The sequence below is a fragment of the Perca flavescens genome, chromosome 24 (genome assembly GCF_004354835.1).
Source record: "Perca flavescens isolate YP-PL-M2 chromosome 24, PFLA_1.0, whole genome shotgun sequence".
NCBI lineage: Eukaryota > Metazoa > Chordata > Actinopteri > Perciformes > Percidae > Perca > Perca flavescens.
This window is the reverse complement of record NC_041354.1, coordinates 6326526-6343744: the sequence shown is the minus strand read 5'-3', so window position 1 is coordinate 6343744 and position 17219 is coordinate 6326526. Positions and strand designations below refer to the sequence as shown.

The 17219-nt window shown below is 41.2% G+C and overlaps 1 protein-coding gene across 1 annotated transcript in view; it reads left to right on the top strand.

The window, feature by feature from the left end:
• Nucleotides 1-17219, top strand: part of mgat5 (alpha-1,6-mannosylglycoprotein 6-beta-N-acetylglucosaminyltransferase) — a 78231-nt gene that overhangs the window by 29044 nt on the left and 31968 nt on the right. The window contains 6 exon segments of the mRNA XM_028572245.1: nt 4530-4606; nt 6438-6527; nt 10062-10133; nt 12641-12802; nt 14351-14520; nt 15715-15849. Coding sequence (XP_028428046.1) covers nt 4530-4606; nt 6438-6527; nt 10062-10133; nt 12641-12802; nt 14351-14520; nt 15715-15849 — 706 coding nt within the window.

Genomic DNA, 17219 nt, shown 5'->3' with positions numbered 1-17219 from the left:
TTTACTGTTTGTGTCCCTCTGCCTTGGTTTCTTTGTTACTGCTTGCACAACAGAGGTGTGGTTTGGTGCTTGGCTCATCGCCCCACATCATCGCTGCCTCGTTGCCACACTGTATGTTTGACAGCAAATACGTAGCTGCTTCAGTGTGCCCACGCCTCCCTGTGAATTTTCCTGGTCAGTAAAAGATTTGCTAAAGCTCCATGACGCTCTGCCAGGATGTGTTATTTAAACCGCATTCTCCTCAGCTTTAATGCATAGCAGCTAGTGATTGGACTGTGCCTAAAGTGAATTGGACATAAATGGATATGAAGTGGAAAAGGCAGGTATAGGGTTTGGCTGGATTGATATCCACCCTTGTTGAGATGAACGACAAGGAATGGGCTCCCTTTGAAACAGCACCACCTCTGCTGTGTTTGATTATGAAGGGGGCTATATTTAGCTGCTCCTTGGCAGCGGCTTCTTCTGCTTGATTAAAGCTAGGAGAAGATTTGCCTGGTGGCTTTGGCGCGCGCTGGCTGACTGGCTGAACGACAGAATGAATGACAGGCTGCCTGTTTGGTTGGTTGGTTGGTTGGTTGGTTGTTTGGCAGACTGACTAGATGACTGGGCATCTGAAAGATGAGATAACAGGAACTCACTCTGCACTGTTGGCTCTTGAATGCTGCACAAGACAGCCACTTTACCAAACAACAAATCACAAATCAGGTTTCTTAAGGTGGCACTTTCAGTTTCGGAAATCGAGGACACAAAGGCAATATAAACAAAGGATGAAAAAAGCAACAAGAAGGGACACAGTCAAGGACACAAGTATGATACACGCTTGAAATGTCTCTCTTAGCCAAGTCCTCTATCATTGGGCATCTACCATACAGAGTCCAATGTGATACATATATTTACCTAAATGATTAAATATGTATCTGACACATTGAAATAACAGCTGTAGCTTTCTAAATTCTCCCAACCTAATTTTTCACGAGCTACTTGATCCAAACACTGATCGTCCTGGTTCAAAAAATATTAAGCCGGCTTAAATTATTGATATGAATAAAATAAAACTACTGACACTCCCGCGATCCGCGGATGAGATGAGGTGTCACTCTGCTGGAGTGACTACAGAAACGCTGCTCAAGACCTCTCTAGAAAAAAGCTTTAATCCTCCCCGGTTGTTGCTGGACTCCTGCAACTCTTGGAAACAATAAGAAGCCTTTATTGTGTGTTGTGTTAATCTTGTGACCGACTGACTCCACCAGGAAGGGCTCACTGGCCTCGCACCTCTTTCCTCACATTTATCACAAGGAGTGTTTGGTCTGGTACTTCACAATATTAGATTTATGTTATTAGTTGGCTTATTACAGCTTTTTGCTGAGAGCTGGGTCCATTTGGCTAAACTTGGCTAATGGGGTTAACTCATTTCCCTTTATTGTGGACAGTAATAGAAGCCAAGCAGTGTTGACGTCCAATATACTTGTCATCTTTTTGATAAAAATCAAAGGAGTGGGAGTACTTCCACTTTCCTGCCATTTCCTCTTTCTTACAGCCAGGAATGCACATACTACAGTAACCAAGAATAAAGATTTATATACACAATTGATTGTTACCTTAGACACTTATTATAATACACAGCATATTAAAGTGTTTGAGCCAGGATTGTCTGCAAAGGAGTCCAATGAGCCCATTAGGGGAGTAGAGATGCATCCAAGGAGGGCAAAACACAATACTGTGAAAAATGTATACCGGTTAAGTGCAATCTTACTTATTATTATTATTATTATTATTATTATTATTCTCAGAATAAATCACTACATTCAAAAGTATATTTAGTGGTGACTATGTTGCAACGTAATGTTCTGTTGTTTTTGACTATCTGTCAGATTGGACAGATAGTCTAGCTAGCTGTCTGGATTTACCCTGCAGAGATCTGAGAAAAGGTTAACCATAGTCCTCATAAATCGACCAGAGTTTAAAATGCCAACTCAAAGAAAGTCCAAGGCCTTAAATGAGTGAAATCGGCAGAATTTCCGAAGGCAACGGACCAATCCCGGATGTGGAATGTCGTGGATACAGACTAGCTAACTCATGAAAAAAAAAACACGTTAATTGATTACAGATGATAAAATCTAAACATGACAAGCTTGCAAGCAGCATTGATCCTGTCCTAGATTGTATGGACGCAGAGAGGCCATGTTCAAGGGCTCATTCCTGTAATGAATGCAATATGGTTCAGATGCTAATACAACCACACATAGACTCAATATCCCCCCTTCTCCTTCCCTAGATGGTGACTAGAGCAGTGAATGGGAACTCATGCCCATGGCTTCCCATCTAACCGGTGATGTTTTTAGTCGTAGTACTGTACATACTGTGTGGCATGTCATCACCTCTCTTTTATCCCTCATTCTTCGTGATATACACCACTGAGGGAGCGAGCCAAAGAGTGTCAGCGAAACATGTTTCTAACACTAATGTAGGCGATAGAGCAGCACTGAAAGAGGGGGAGAGAGAACAAATTTTCGCAAGAATATCTGTTTACTGTAGTAACTTGTCAGTGTAAATAAACTGAATCAACGATGAACATGATGTGGGGGCCTCTGCTCCACGACTGAAGCTTGACCCAGTGCTGGGGCCGCTGATTAGCTTCATACACAAATTTCCATAAACGCACACGTCCTTCTCCGAAAACACCACCCACAAACTCATTACATCAGTCTGCTGTTGGCTTCCAAGCTTTTATCTATTCACCGCACAGCCTATCATAATGCATTATTTATACTCTGGCTGTAAAGGTCAGTGGCGATGACGTGTACGTCTCTAAATGGGGATATCAAAAAGGTGATTATATAGGAGGGAAGCCTGCGTGAATGTTAATCCTACGATGATATTGTCTTGCTGGGATATTAAGAGCAATGCAGGAAAAATATCATAGTGACTCCCTCCCCCACTGCAGTTGCATTCATTTTGTTTATTGCAGGAAGCAAACTGTTGTCAAACAAATGTCTTAAATGCCTCTCGACCGGTTTGCATCATTGTAGGCTCGACTGGCCCCGCTCTCAGCTCTTAGTGGTTTCTGTTGTTGTGGAGTTGAGATTCCTAAGGCAAAGGTGATCCAGTTGGCTGACAGTCATCTCTGACCACAGAGTAATGGGCAGTCTCCAGCTGTCATTCTAAGATGCAACTGGTCTGAAGTGCTGGGAATGTACCACAGACTGTAATCACTATAAACGAGACAAGTTTTTGGTATCGGAAGTGTTTTATAATCTGACGACGATTTATCGTTTTACTAGCCTTTTTCTTTTCTTTTCTTTTTTTTGAAGAACTTATCTGCATTCATATACAGATATCTGTTTATTCAGACACAGTCTCTCAACTCCAACTCCATTCTCGTGTACATAATATACTGTATATACTTGCATTGTTCTTCATACAAACATTTGTAGTGTTTTACACCAAAATAGCCTATAAGGCAAAATATAGCCTATATACTGTACATACTGTGTATGTATATTATACATATAGAAATATATGTCTGTTAAATACAACAAATAAAATGTACGGCATTCGTACAGTCTTATCACATTACGCCACGCTGTGAATTGAATTCAAAGTAAATATAGAAGTTGTCATGAACACTGTTCTGCTCCTCTGACAGAGATCATAAAATACAGCGTATGACAAAACAATGAGCAGCTGATGCAGTTGTTCCGCATGTCATATTTAATTGATGTTGCTTTTAAACGACTGCTCCGAGGCAAAGATGTCTTATGTTTGTTACATGCCTGTTGCCTCGACTCCTCTCTCCTCGAGTCTCTTCCTCGACTCCTTGGCACGAATCTCCTGAGAGAGCGAGAGAGAGAAGCCGCCCCTTGGAGCACATAGCCATGGGTTTCTTCTCCTTTTCTATGTCATGTGTTTGTATGTATTGTCATCGAGCAGATGCTATCACTTACAAAAACAACTTTAAAATGCCATGTCATCTATGTCACCCAATCACAATGTTTGTTCACAATAACCCCTGCGACCCGTACATACAATTTAACAGCACTGAGCAAACAGGGAACTGGATATACTCTCATCTCATTTATGTTTGATGCTTTCATATTTCAACACTTTCACCAACATTGGGGTGGTGACCTAATTCACTTGTTGGGCCACAGACTAAAGAAAATGACACCACCCAAACTAGCAGTTTGTTTGACCGGTAGTGCAGCGTTGTTCTTTGTAACACTAGATTTGGTTTAACAAACACGCTAGCAAAGCAACCTAGTACTAAAAATAAGTACAGCAGAAATGTCATACAGTTTGGACCACCGTGTTTAACGATATATCTTGAAAATGACAACAAAAATAAACAAGTTTGCCTCTGAAGGGAAAAGTATTGTGAACTGCAGACTAGAAGTGTGTTTGTAAAGCTTTAAAGTTTACATCTGCATTGTCTCCAGTGTGAGGATCATACATCCTGCTAAAGCTACAGACAGTGACGGACTTGACCTTATTGATTTTCTCTCTCCCTCCCTCCCTCTCTCTTCCTCCAGACCTCCTAAACGGAGCCCAGGAGAGGTGCGATCTGCCGCCTTTGGAGGGTTTCCCTCACTGTGAGGACAAGGTTAAGGTAAATCACACATCACACAGATGGACTTTCCACCCAACTCCCTGTGTCTGTTTATGTCTATGAATAGGTCATTCTGAAATCAGTACAAGAAGAAATGGGTAGCTAGAAAAACAGAGAGCACCAGCTACAGAAATGTCAGCTACATAAACCGAAAAGATGGCATCAGACTCACATGCCCACACTTTGTTGATGACAAAAGCTCTTCTGGGAAGAGCAGAGCAAAAACACCACAACAACAATAATCAAATTGTATTCCCACCAACAGTCCATGTGCGGGAATATTACACTTCAGACAGGTTTCATTTCACTTTTAGAGGCAATGAGGCCGAGCGAGCCCACACACTGACACAGGTGCCTACACACAAATAACAATTTTGTGTGTGTGTGTGTGTGTGTGTGTGTGTGTGTGTGTGTGTGTGTGTGTGTGTGTGTGTGTGTGTGTGTGTGTGTGTGTGTGTGTGTGTGTGTGTGTGTGTGTGTGTGTGTGTGTGTGTGTGTGCTGGTCTCCCTGGAGCTGATATGGCCCTATCATACACACCATCTGCTCCACCAGTCCCAATCCTCCACCGATACTGTCAGCATTTCCAACTGGGCACCAGGCGATGCCAAAGCCTGCTGTAAACACACATGCACGTACGCACGCACACGCATGTACACATACATTGTACACAATGCTTTGCAGCATTTCAGAAAGGCATCAAAATTCACTGAACTGTTATTCCACAGCAGTTTTACAACAGTATCAGCACACAGTTAGTAACATCTGACAAATCCATTTTTGACCACTTTACAGAGCCCTTAGGTTGCCTTTTAAACAAATCTAGTACAATCTTCATGCCTCCCTTCACAATCCAAGCAACTCTGATCCAAGCCCATCTGCCAGGTCTCCCCTCTGTGAACAGCTTTCAAAACTTGATTTTATATCACCCTGTGAGCTTCTCCCTTAGGTTACTGTTAGTCAGCATGCATGATGCACTCCAGCCTATGAACTAAGCAGGATAGCTCAGTCCACATCTAGGCTCAACAGCCCTTCCACTTCGCATGTATCCCAGCATGTCATTCACAACAATGCCAAAAAAACTGCCTGCTAGGGTTCAAATCAGGAGAGGGAAGGGGGGAAATACTGCAGCACCTTCTACCTCTGCCTTTTATTGTTTTAGTATTATTTATTTTTGGAAGACTTATAAAAAGCATGTTCTTCCGTCTTTGTTAAAACATTTTCACATTGATTTATTTTCCACACATTCACACATGAGAGCTACCCCAGATCAACCTCCCTCTTTTCATGTTGGCAGCTGAGCAGTTCCGCTGGATGACTTGCACATGTATTTGATGAAAGGGAAATAGTGTCTCTTTTATTTTCAAACCCCAGATTTTCCATACGATTCCAGGGATTAAAGCCAGTGACTTTTAGGTCTCAATCCTGCTTCTCTAACCTCAGAGCCTTAAAAGACAGCCTAGACTATTTCCATGAGGATAGTGATAACTAGCAGCTGGTGCTATAGATTTTGCAACTGTGCATTATGTATTCTGTGAGCATCACAACCCGCCCACACACCACAGTCACTGGTAAACATCAACCTGACTTTTTTATATCCATCTAAAGAGCTTTATTAGAATGAAAAAAGCTCCACATGACAGCTGTTTGGCTGTCAATGTGAATGGCAGAGAAGGGTTACTTAACAGCCGCTGATAAAATACATTTGACTGCTATTAGCTCGCATAGGCTCATATATTTTACAGATATTAAAGTAGTCTGTGGAGAGGATGATTTGGGTGAGAATGCATGTGGGGTTCAGATTTAATCCTTCCTTTTCCTCCTCTTCCTCAGTGGATGAAGGAGATGTGGCGCTCAGACTCCTGCTATGGCAACTACGGTGTGGATGGATCCACATGCTCCTTCTTCATCTACCTCAGCGAGGTGAGCCATGTGTGAGGTGTGTGTGTGTGCGTGTATTTGAAATTGATGAAGAAGTCTAACTAGGTGTCTAAATACTAAAGTGTCTGTGTTTCTCACATTTTTTCATTTTTTTCTCCCACTGGGCTGGGGACATTTTTGACTAATCACAGCATCAATACGCACCTCGTACACAGAACAAAATCAACATGGACTGCATACATGTGTGTAATAGTAACACGCGTGTATTGTGCATGTGACCATTACATTATTAAATTGGTCTAGCTATATCATTATATGGACTTTTCAGGGTTGTTTTTTTTTGACATAATGCAAGAGAGGAATGGTCAAAGAAGACCAGTCAAGTTTCTATTCAAATGTAATGCAAAATGCAACAGAATTTCCATAAGATACGCAAAAGGAAATGCAAATGAATGCACTAATGCCAAACACTCAAAAGGTTTTAAAAACTAAAATTCAAAGGGAAACAGAAAAAAATAAATATTTTCTGACATAAAAACAATCTGTTAAACCTAAATGATAAGCCTGGCGATATTGTATATTTTTGCGTATTGTCAATAAATCCAATGAAAAGACCAAAACCAACAGTTTGAATCAGAATCCGAATACTTTATTGCTCCCCAGGGAAATGATTTAGTTGAAGTTGCTCACAGTCACATTCAAGGGAAAATAAGGGAAAAGAGCAAGTCAATAAGTGTACAGAGTAAATAAGTAACATATCTAAATGTTAAGTATTTACAGACATAAATAAAAACGTTAAATTGAAGTGAGATTAGGTTACAAGTCAGATTAGGTTAAAAAGATAGTTTCAATGGATTGTACAAATTCTATTGTAGTGCAGTGTACAGTATGAATACAAGTAGTAGCAGTGAATAAATACACTTTTGTTCATGTAGCTGATAACTATTGCAGGAATTATTCTACATAATTGTCCAAGAATATTGAGATGTGATGTGGGGATGCGTGCTGTGAGACCAGTTTTAAATCTAAGCGTGTGACACTCAGAGGGAGGAGTTATATAGTTTGATGGCCACAGGCATGAATGACATCCAATATTTTTTGCATCAGTGGAGCCCTATGGCACAGAGGATTAAGATATATCAGGCTTTAATACACAGTAGGATACATGCAGTGTGTGCTGGTTTGGGTCTTTTCATGAGATTTGTTGACAGAAAGAAAAACATTATCCTCAAACTTCAGTCTAAGATGTCTCTACCAACTTTCATGAATGCCATATTGCTGGAACTGTGATGGGAACATTTGCATATAACATTTTAATAATTTAGCTTCCTGTTAGTCTTAGTAACATACAGTGAGACAAGAGCAGAGTAAGCTGGGATTGCTGCAACACACTAGCACATAATGGGAGGTTCAGAGCCCTGAGAACACTCTGTCACCTGAGAACGATCATATAACAATGAAGCGCAAAAAATAAGAGCAAAGGAGAGAGGCTGACGGGATTTTATTTTTAATGAGAGCAAATTACAGTGTGTTAAAAAGGACGGTGTGGGAGAAAGAGGAGGTGATTCAGTGGGAAAGGAGGGAGAGGAGGAGTGGTGCGAGGTACTTCTTGAAGAGATGAGTTTTCAGCCTCCGAGGGAAGACGTGGAATGACTTTGCTACCCTGCATAGTCTACATATCCTTGGCAAACAGGAAAAAGACATCAGACCGGCATGGACGAGTCATGCATTATTGACGAGCACTAACGTATAGAAGACTGTGTTCCTTCAAGGGACACTTGGAGACTCTTAATTTTGCATGACTCGCCTTTGCCAGACCAGTCAACATGGCTAGAATTCATTCATTTATTGTCGTTGATTCTAATTAAACTCTGTCATTCACCCCTGAAACCAAGCTCAAATTCGTTCCGATAATGATTTCATTTTTAACATGTTCCCCATCACCATGTGAATCCAAATCATGTGCTCATGATAAACTGTTTGACACTCTTTAAACACTCATACTATCAGATCCAGAAAGCAGCTCTGCTTCCCATGATACGTGATTCATCATTTCAAAGATCCTTCATAGATCATAGCCATGATTACCATTCTGTTTGATTTAAATTCTTTAAGTGTGTCTCTCCCTCTTCTCTACTGGGGAAAGTGTTCATGTTAATAAGTTGTTTGATCAAGCGCTGATTCAAGTGAGAATCATGATTCTCCTTGTCTAATGGCAGGATATTTTATTTTCTAAAAAGTAAAGTTTTAGTCATAGCTTCAGCTCCGGGAAGGTCAGTAGCCTGTTATGAATATTGTATGTAAGCTGAAAGCATGGCAATGAAACTAAGAAGGCACACAGAAAGCCCGGCCTGCTCTGTATGGAAATAGAAGTTAGATGGACAACAGCAGAATCCATTAGGGGAGAGGAACTTTTTCTTGCTTGCTCTCTGTTCATATTCATTCAGTGTTTATGAAACAGGGATGCTTTACAGGAAACATATTTGCTATTAATACCTGCAAAGATTGGAAACGGATGCATCTTCTCTCTGCAAGTCTCGATCCTGCTAATCGAACAGCCCTCAGCTTCCACTCACAGTTGCCATGACAATTTGCATGTATTTTCATTTAGAATCTGCCATGTGTGGGTCTCGTCTGTTATAAACACACACAGACACACAAATACACGCCCTTTACCATGTATAATTCATATCAGTCAACCACCACATTAACCTTGCGAAGAGTCAAATCAGAGAAGGCAACATATGATGGATGTCGATTGCAGAAGGTCAGGGCTCAACTGTGTGTGTATGTTTGTGTGTTTGTTTGTTTGTGTGTGTGTGTGTGTGTGTGTGTGTGTGTTGTTTGAGAAGGAGGATAAACACACCTACCTTATCTTTAAGCTGTAGCGTTTACAGAGCAGTATTTAGACTGCTGTTGCTGAGATAGGCAAGACACACACATACTCCAGGGGGACAAAGGGACACGTAACTAACCTCAGATATAATCCTACTAAGATGGGCCAATATCCCACTTTTTTGTCTCGTATGGGCATTTACAACGGCACCACACACACACACACACACACACACACACTGTAGAAAGTGAGACTTCTGTTGAGCATTGTGCTATATAACTAATATTTCCTCACATATAGCTTTTCATTGCAGGATGAATACACATTTGCAGTTCCAGGAGTTTTTTTCGAACCCATATTCCAAGTTCAGCAGCAGAAAACAAATTAGTTTGCGCTCAATTGCTCTCCAGACATGTGCAACATGGAATCAGATCTAATTTAGCTGCTCTTTATGCAAATCAGGGGAAGTGCTGCTCATTTACACATATGTAGTCTTAGAAGATACCCTGCTAAATTGTAAAACTTCATTAAAACATAATATTTAGTTAATATCCCCCTATATCAGTTCCTAAACATGGATTAGCTGACTTATGTGTGCGTACGCTTCTGTGTCACTAAATGTCTGGTATGTTTTCTTAAGTGCACACCTCTTAGTTGTGTTTGTGTCCGGTTAACAGTGAGAAACTTTTCAGAAACTGAAAATGTTCCAGTAAAGTAAAACAGTGTTTTTGATTTGATAGGTGGAGAACTGGTGTCCTCGCCTGCCTTGGAGGATAAAGAACCTGAACGAAGATTTAGACCGGAGGGGACAGGTGAGAAACACAGCAAACAGCTCCTGTTCACTGTAAAACAAAAAACAAACAAAAAAAGGACACTTCAACTACTGCTTCTGCTCTTTGGAGATGAGCCTTTTGAGGGCTCTCATCGCAAGACTCAAGTGTAGATGAGAACTAGTTGTTTGTGTGTGGTATGTGTGTACGTGTATATACATGTATGTATGTGTATGTCTATATATTTGTATTCATGTATTTGTTCGAAGGATTTGTATATGCAACGGGAAGATGTTTCTTGAATAAGTGAATTTGTGGTGTCCTGTAATCCCATGTGGGATGGGCCAAGATGTTTGGCATGACACAGAAATGAAATATAACTAACTAACTAACTAACTAGAAAAAAATGGGGATGTACTATATTTGGGCGTCACATTTCAGTGTCCGGGTTGTGGTCCAAATGGCTTGAATGTATTTATTTTAAAGAGGCTTGCACGTGTGTGTGACAACTCCAGACTTTGTGACAGCGAGTTTTTCCATTAGCATACATTTTTAAACCGAGTCTTTCTCGACATTAAGTCCCACTCCCTCATCCTGACACTACAGAAGAAAATGACATTCGACACCATTTAATGGGCTGTTTAATTTTAAGAAACACTTGCTCAGGGTGGCTGTTGCTCACCCAGTAAGAGCGTGCGCCCCATGTAGGCTGAGTCCTTGGTAGCGGCCCGGGTTCGAATCCAACCTGCGCTGCGTGTCATCCCCTCTCTTTCTCTCCCCCTTTCCTGTCCATCCACTGTCACTATCGAATAAAGGGAAAAGCCCCGAAAAAGAATCTTCAAAAAAAGAAACGCTATACAACAAAATATATAATTGTTTTAAATGTCCCAAAATGGCAGTAAAGTGTGAGAGGTCATTTGTACTGCAGTGTGTATCATGATCATATTTTTAAACAAGGCAGCAAATGAACAAGCAGGCTGAAGCTGATCCACAGCATCAACATGCCTCGATGGCATAAAGGAGTCGAGCAGCTTTCATAGACCAAATCCGGAGTGACGGGACCTTGGGACAAATCTGGAATAATGATCTTCTATCCCTGCCAATGCACCAGCTCACTCAAATCCCACTTAGAGCGCCTCTCCGGGCCGTCAGCCTTGTGCACAGTCCACAGTCCACAGTATCAACGCTCCTCGAAAAACATCCCTCCACCCCTTCCCTCTGCTGTGGGTGAATCAATATTATAAGCACTCTTTATCCCCTCTCTGGATGCATCAACAGAGCCCTCTGTGGTGGGGAGATGTCATTTGACAGGCTTTGGAGATTTTAATTCAGGCCCAGGTTTTTTAATAGGTTCAGTCCGCGGAAGTGATTTCCTGTCGTGATGAGGGATGCTAATGCCCTGCAACAGCCTTGTTTCAGCCACCTTAGCAGCTGGTAATGGCACTGTGGTTTGAGGTTTGTTCCCCCTGTCTCATTCACTGCTTTTCTTCCTTCTTTTCAGGCTGTTCTTTGATTTCCATGTCTTCATATTTTCCCCTGTATAATGCTCTGTGTGGCATTCAGATGAGTTATAATACAATGTAGTGTGATTCAGTAGCCGCAGTTTCAGTCACCACTCCTAAAACACAGGATGCGCTTGGTGCAACACACTGTTAGGTGTTTTACAGCTGGATTTGTTTTTGGACATAATGTCCATGAATGTATCCTACTGTTGCTGATAAGAAGTCCTCTCCTCTCCTCTCCTCTCCTCTCCTCTCCTCTCCTCTCCTCTCCTCTCCTCTCTAAAGCCTTCGTACAACTGAGCTATAAAAGGTGTGACTGATGTATTCACTTCTTTCGGACTACACAGCCAGAGCTCGCGTAAGCACATTTTGTGTGCCCCCAATAAATGATTTCCTCTGCAGATGTCTCTCTGACAGTTTATGATGGTTATTATCACCTCAACAGAATTACTAGCTTCAGTGATTATAGAGGTTTCTTGGACAAATAGGGCACAGTTAGGCAAATGCAACATATTCAACATTCACTCATCCACCCATTTATCTATAAACCATCCATGCTTCCATCTGCCAATCTAAGGTGGTATAATTTAAGATTTAGGCAGTTTGTACAAACCTTTTATCCTTTAACATGCAGTGTTTGCCTTTGAGCTGGGGCTCTTAGTTTCATTCTAGAAGGGTCTCCCTCCAAGAAAAAGTTCCCTTTAGCCATTTGGAAAGTGCAGTTGTCAATATTGCAATTATAAATTTGATTATATACATTTTTAAAGATCCCCCATTGGGTTACATCATGGCAGCAGCAGAAGAAGGATGAAAGCACTTGAAACAATTTCAGATAACAAAGCAAGCAACAGGATAACAAATTGAACATACTTAGAGTTACAGTGTTTTTAGATTAGATTAGATTTACAGCTTTGAAATGAATAGCTTACTCCATTATCAGTAACATTATCTGGTGTTCAGGTGGAGGAACAGTACAGTACAGTAGTAGCATACATACATACATACATACATACACTGTTTCACGTTTTCACGTGTCTCCATGTGCAGGCGGAGGTCCGGACCAGTTTCGAGGAGCTTTACCGCGTGATGTCACAACGCGAGGAGTTCCGCTGGATGATGCTGAGGATCAAACGCATGGCTGAGCCGTGGGTCAGCGCCATCCGCTCGCTGGCTGCCAAGCAGAACTTGGCCAGGCGTCGGAGGAAGAAGGTATGACGTACAGGGCGTCGTAGTACACTGGAGAAGTGAGATTTGCGCTCAGTCGGGTAAAGGGATAAGCAGGCAAAGCAAAGACCTATTAGAAACAGTGTTTACAATTTTGACTGAAAAGATTTTGTGAGCTGGATATACTCTAGATGTAATTAACGCATCAGTTGGAGACAGAATACCGTATACAATTGTCACAGCCACCAGACACCCACAGAAACAGGTGCAAGCAGATATAATGAGTGTAATTCCAAATTTAGATTACTTATTTGGGTGATCTCCTACTCTCACAAAAAGATATCACAACTGGTAAAATAAGGTGACACTTGTAAACCGCCCCACTTTTGTTTAGGGAAGAAATGGTGGTGGGAGCGGACTGACAAGGATATTCCATTGTGTCCAAAGTTGGTGGCAGCTCCTAACACTGAATAATGTACTCCACACTTTCCACTGGCCTTGTAAATAATTCACATCACATTCCCGTGATACCTTAGTGCTGATGCAAAGCAGCATCCCCTTAACAAAGCGTAGAGTTCAAGAAAAGAGATCTATCCATCTATCTATGGTATCTCACCTATCCTACCTTACTGTTCTGTGTGTCAGTTTAATCCATTTAATCTATAATTAAACAAAGAGTGTTGTTCTCTCCAGATACTTTCAAAGCCAGGTCTTTATTTCAGCCGCTAATCTCTTTTGGATATTAATCCACACATATTAATCCTTGACTAGTGTGCTCTGGGACTGGGGTTGGCTGCTATTACTTCCTACTCCTGCTGTGGAACACTGTGTTCCCCGTGTGTGTGTGTGTGTGTGTGTGTGTGTGTGTGTGTGTGTGTGTGTGTGTGTGTGTGTGTGTGTGTGTGTGTGTGTGTGTGTGTGTGTGTGTGTGCTGTGTGCTGTGTGTGCTGTGTGTGCTGTGTGTGTGCTGTGTGTGTGCTGTGTGTGTGTGCTGTGTGAGCATGAGAGCTCCTTAATGCCGAGAAACAGTCGCCCACTTTTTATAGGGAGCGAGGAGGGGAGGGGATGAAAAGGGGGGGACACAGGGAGAAAGAGAGACAGATTCTATGGTTAAGTGGAGAAGCAGTGATGTAGTACAAATTATTGAATGATGCCTGCATCTCTTATGTGAATCAATAAGAATTTTTGCTTGTACCTGAAAGCTCCTTATTAGTGTGCATTCAACCGGTTTGTGTGTTCATGTGCACTGCAAAGTTCATGCTGTACATGAAGGACATCCTGCTTATAAGATCCAACGCTCCATATCAGAACTGTTGTTCTATTGATTTGTCCTCCTCTGTTCAAACACCCTTGCATGAGTATACAACACCTACAATGAAGATTCTTTAATTTGACAGGCATCACACTGATGGCATTATTGCACTATTGCACTTGCAGCAGTCTACAGAAGGACTGACTGTAAATTGTGGATATTCCTAAAAACAAACCAAAAAGACCCCCCAAAAAAATCTCTTTTGAATGCTAAATTAAATTCTACACTACATGATTTAGAGTGTCACTTATTACATTCCATACCTTTTTCCCTTTCATTAGATCCTGGTGCACTTGGGCCTGTTGACCAAAGAGTCAGGCTTTAAAATAGCAGAAAACGCCTTCAGCGGTGGCCCATTGGGAGAGTTGGTCCAATGGAGTGATCTCATAACCACGCTGTACCTGCTGGGCCATGATGTTCGCATCTCAGCCTCCCTGGCGGAGCTCAAAGAGTCAGTACCAAACACACTAAGTACTATGATATTCCTTTAGTGAATACAGTATTGTAAGAAGATACTTATTCTGAGTTAGACTTCAGGAGATCCAACAAGAGAAAAGATCCAACTTTCTTTAGTGTTTGCTTTAGTCAGAGTAGACTTTAAGCCAAACAGCCCTGAGCCAATAAAAATAATGATTGTTGTGTATCCTGATGCTTTAGGTCAGGTATAGAAATTGTTTGAGAGGGAAGAAACGCTAGATTCCAAACAATAGGTTTGCATAATTTTTACTGCATTGGTGCGGTATACCTTCAATGCAACCCCTGGTGAACAAGGCCTAAATTCAAAGCACATTTTATTTATCAGCTTTTTTTTTTTTTTACATTTAGGTTAACCAATTAGCTCTTAGTATTTAGTTATATATTATTGTATATTTGTTAATTGACTGAGGTTAAACAAATGTAGCTACCGTGTTATTTGTGAAATATTTGTTGGTTTTTCCAGGTAGAAAAAGGACTGTTGGGCCACTTTGTTTAAATTGAAACTGGCACCCTGACGTAACTTGTGTAGTGGGTGCGTACTATTTGACATGGACATAGTATAGTGTGAGCTGCTGTGCTGCCTAAAAGTAATCTGGCCGTCTAGCCTCCCATCCTCACCATGTCAGGGATGATTTTTGTTGTTTGCTCCATGTTAAGAAAAAAATACATTAGTAAGTACCTAGTTAATACATTTTTATGTTCAGAGGCCATGGTTTAGTTTTATTATCAACAGAAATTATAAATACAAATGCTATTAAATAATCTTCTGTAACAATATTTTTCCACAGCTTTTTAGCTTTGTAGATTGTATGGTTTAGATGTAGGTACCTCTATCAAATATGCCGATGTTAGTGCATTAGACAAAAAAGATACCACTGAACTTGGGATTTTTATCTGAATGCATTGTTTAGTTTTTAAATATTTATATCCAAAAGTCTACAATTTTCATGCATTACTGGAGTGAATAAAAGTATCTTTCCAAAGCGTCTCTCCCAGGTTTATTACCAGAGGGGTAGATAAGTAAAAGGTATCTGTTACTGTTAAATCTGACCATGTTAATACCATGGAATAGAATGTAGAAACAAATAACCAGCAGCAGCAGGCTTGCATGTTTAATGTTTTTATGTATCTGGCTATGAGAAAGTTAATTTCAAACTTTTCTCCACAGGATCATGCGCAAGGTCATGGGGAACAAGTCCAGTTGCCCGACGCAGGGTGACAAGGTGGTCGAGCTCATCTACATTGACATCGTGGGCCTCACCCAGTTTAAGAAGACGCTGGGACCTTCCTGGGTCCACTACCAGTAAGTCCATTTACATCCACCAACCAGCTTCTGACTATGAGTGATGCGTTCCCTACATGGCCACACAGTTCTCTGCAGTTTGAACAGTTTGGGGTATTGAACATAAGAGATTGCTGTATTTGTGTTCTTGTCTGCATTCTCACTGGTTTGGAGTGGGCGGAAAATGTGATGTCACAATCTTCCAAGCACCAATCAGGATTTAGCAACATTTGAACCACAATATGATGACAGTTGTGTGATTGATTGCTTAAGTTACCAACACTGTCAATGAAATCTGATCAAATCACACCCACACAGTCCTGAGGAAGCCTTTTTAGCTTCGTTTTTTAGTGTTAAACTCTTAAAAAACAATATCGACTTTAACTTTAAATGTAATTGTTGCGTATTTAGTTGTGACTTTTTAATGTTATAGAAACTTAAGAGACGGCTGTAGGCCCTGTCGCATCAACACAATTGCAGATTGGTGGCTGCTATCATTGTATTTAATGTTTATCTTTAATTGTATCTAGGGAGTAGTTTTGCTGAGCATGCATTGTCTGTTTCAAACACTTTTGCACTGGCCAGCTTTCCAGTACCACCAGTTTTCTACAGGTGGCTTTTGCGTGGCTCTGATTGAGCCGTTGACGGTAAATTATATTGAACTGTAACTGTTTGTTTCCCCTGTTTTGATGACTTCTGCAATTTGTACATTTATCTTGTTGTCAACTGCCAACTGTGGTTTAACAGCTTCTCTCACATATGCAAAGGGCATTGGGTTGAGGCTTGTCTGGAACTTGCTTGGACAATGAGTCTATTTTCTGCTCAAACATTACCACAATTTCCCAAAAGGCCGCAGTAGCGTCTGTTGTTTGCGATGTTTCAAGTCTATTCTCTCTCCGATTGCTCCGCTGAGGACTGTAGACGAGGCCTTCCTGGTTTGTTTTGAAAAAGCTCTCATCCTTGCCGACTGACAGGAAAAGAGAAGAAACAATGAGTCTGGGGGCACTAATGGCCCCGCTGGTTCCTCCTGCTTGTCACCAGGTTTTTTTAGTCTGCGACATAACACCTTATACCACATCCGCTCCCTTTGTGCCCTGAGGAAATTGATTCAGCCTCAGGCGTCATGTAAGGTCCGGATGCTGTTTTCTGCATTATTAGTCCTACCATAATTGAACACTTATCGCAAAGCACTTAGTGTCACTGTGCTTTGTGAAAGAGGACATACACTGCAGGTTGGAGACATTTTTCTGTACTCTCTCACTAAATAAGTAACCTAGTCAGTTTCCCTGCATCACCTTTCTGCCAAAGTGTCTTTTACTTTGCCGTCTCCTGTTAGTGAATTATATTCTTTGCCTTTGTGGCCTGAGAATCCCTTTGTGAAACCATTTTCC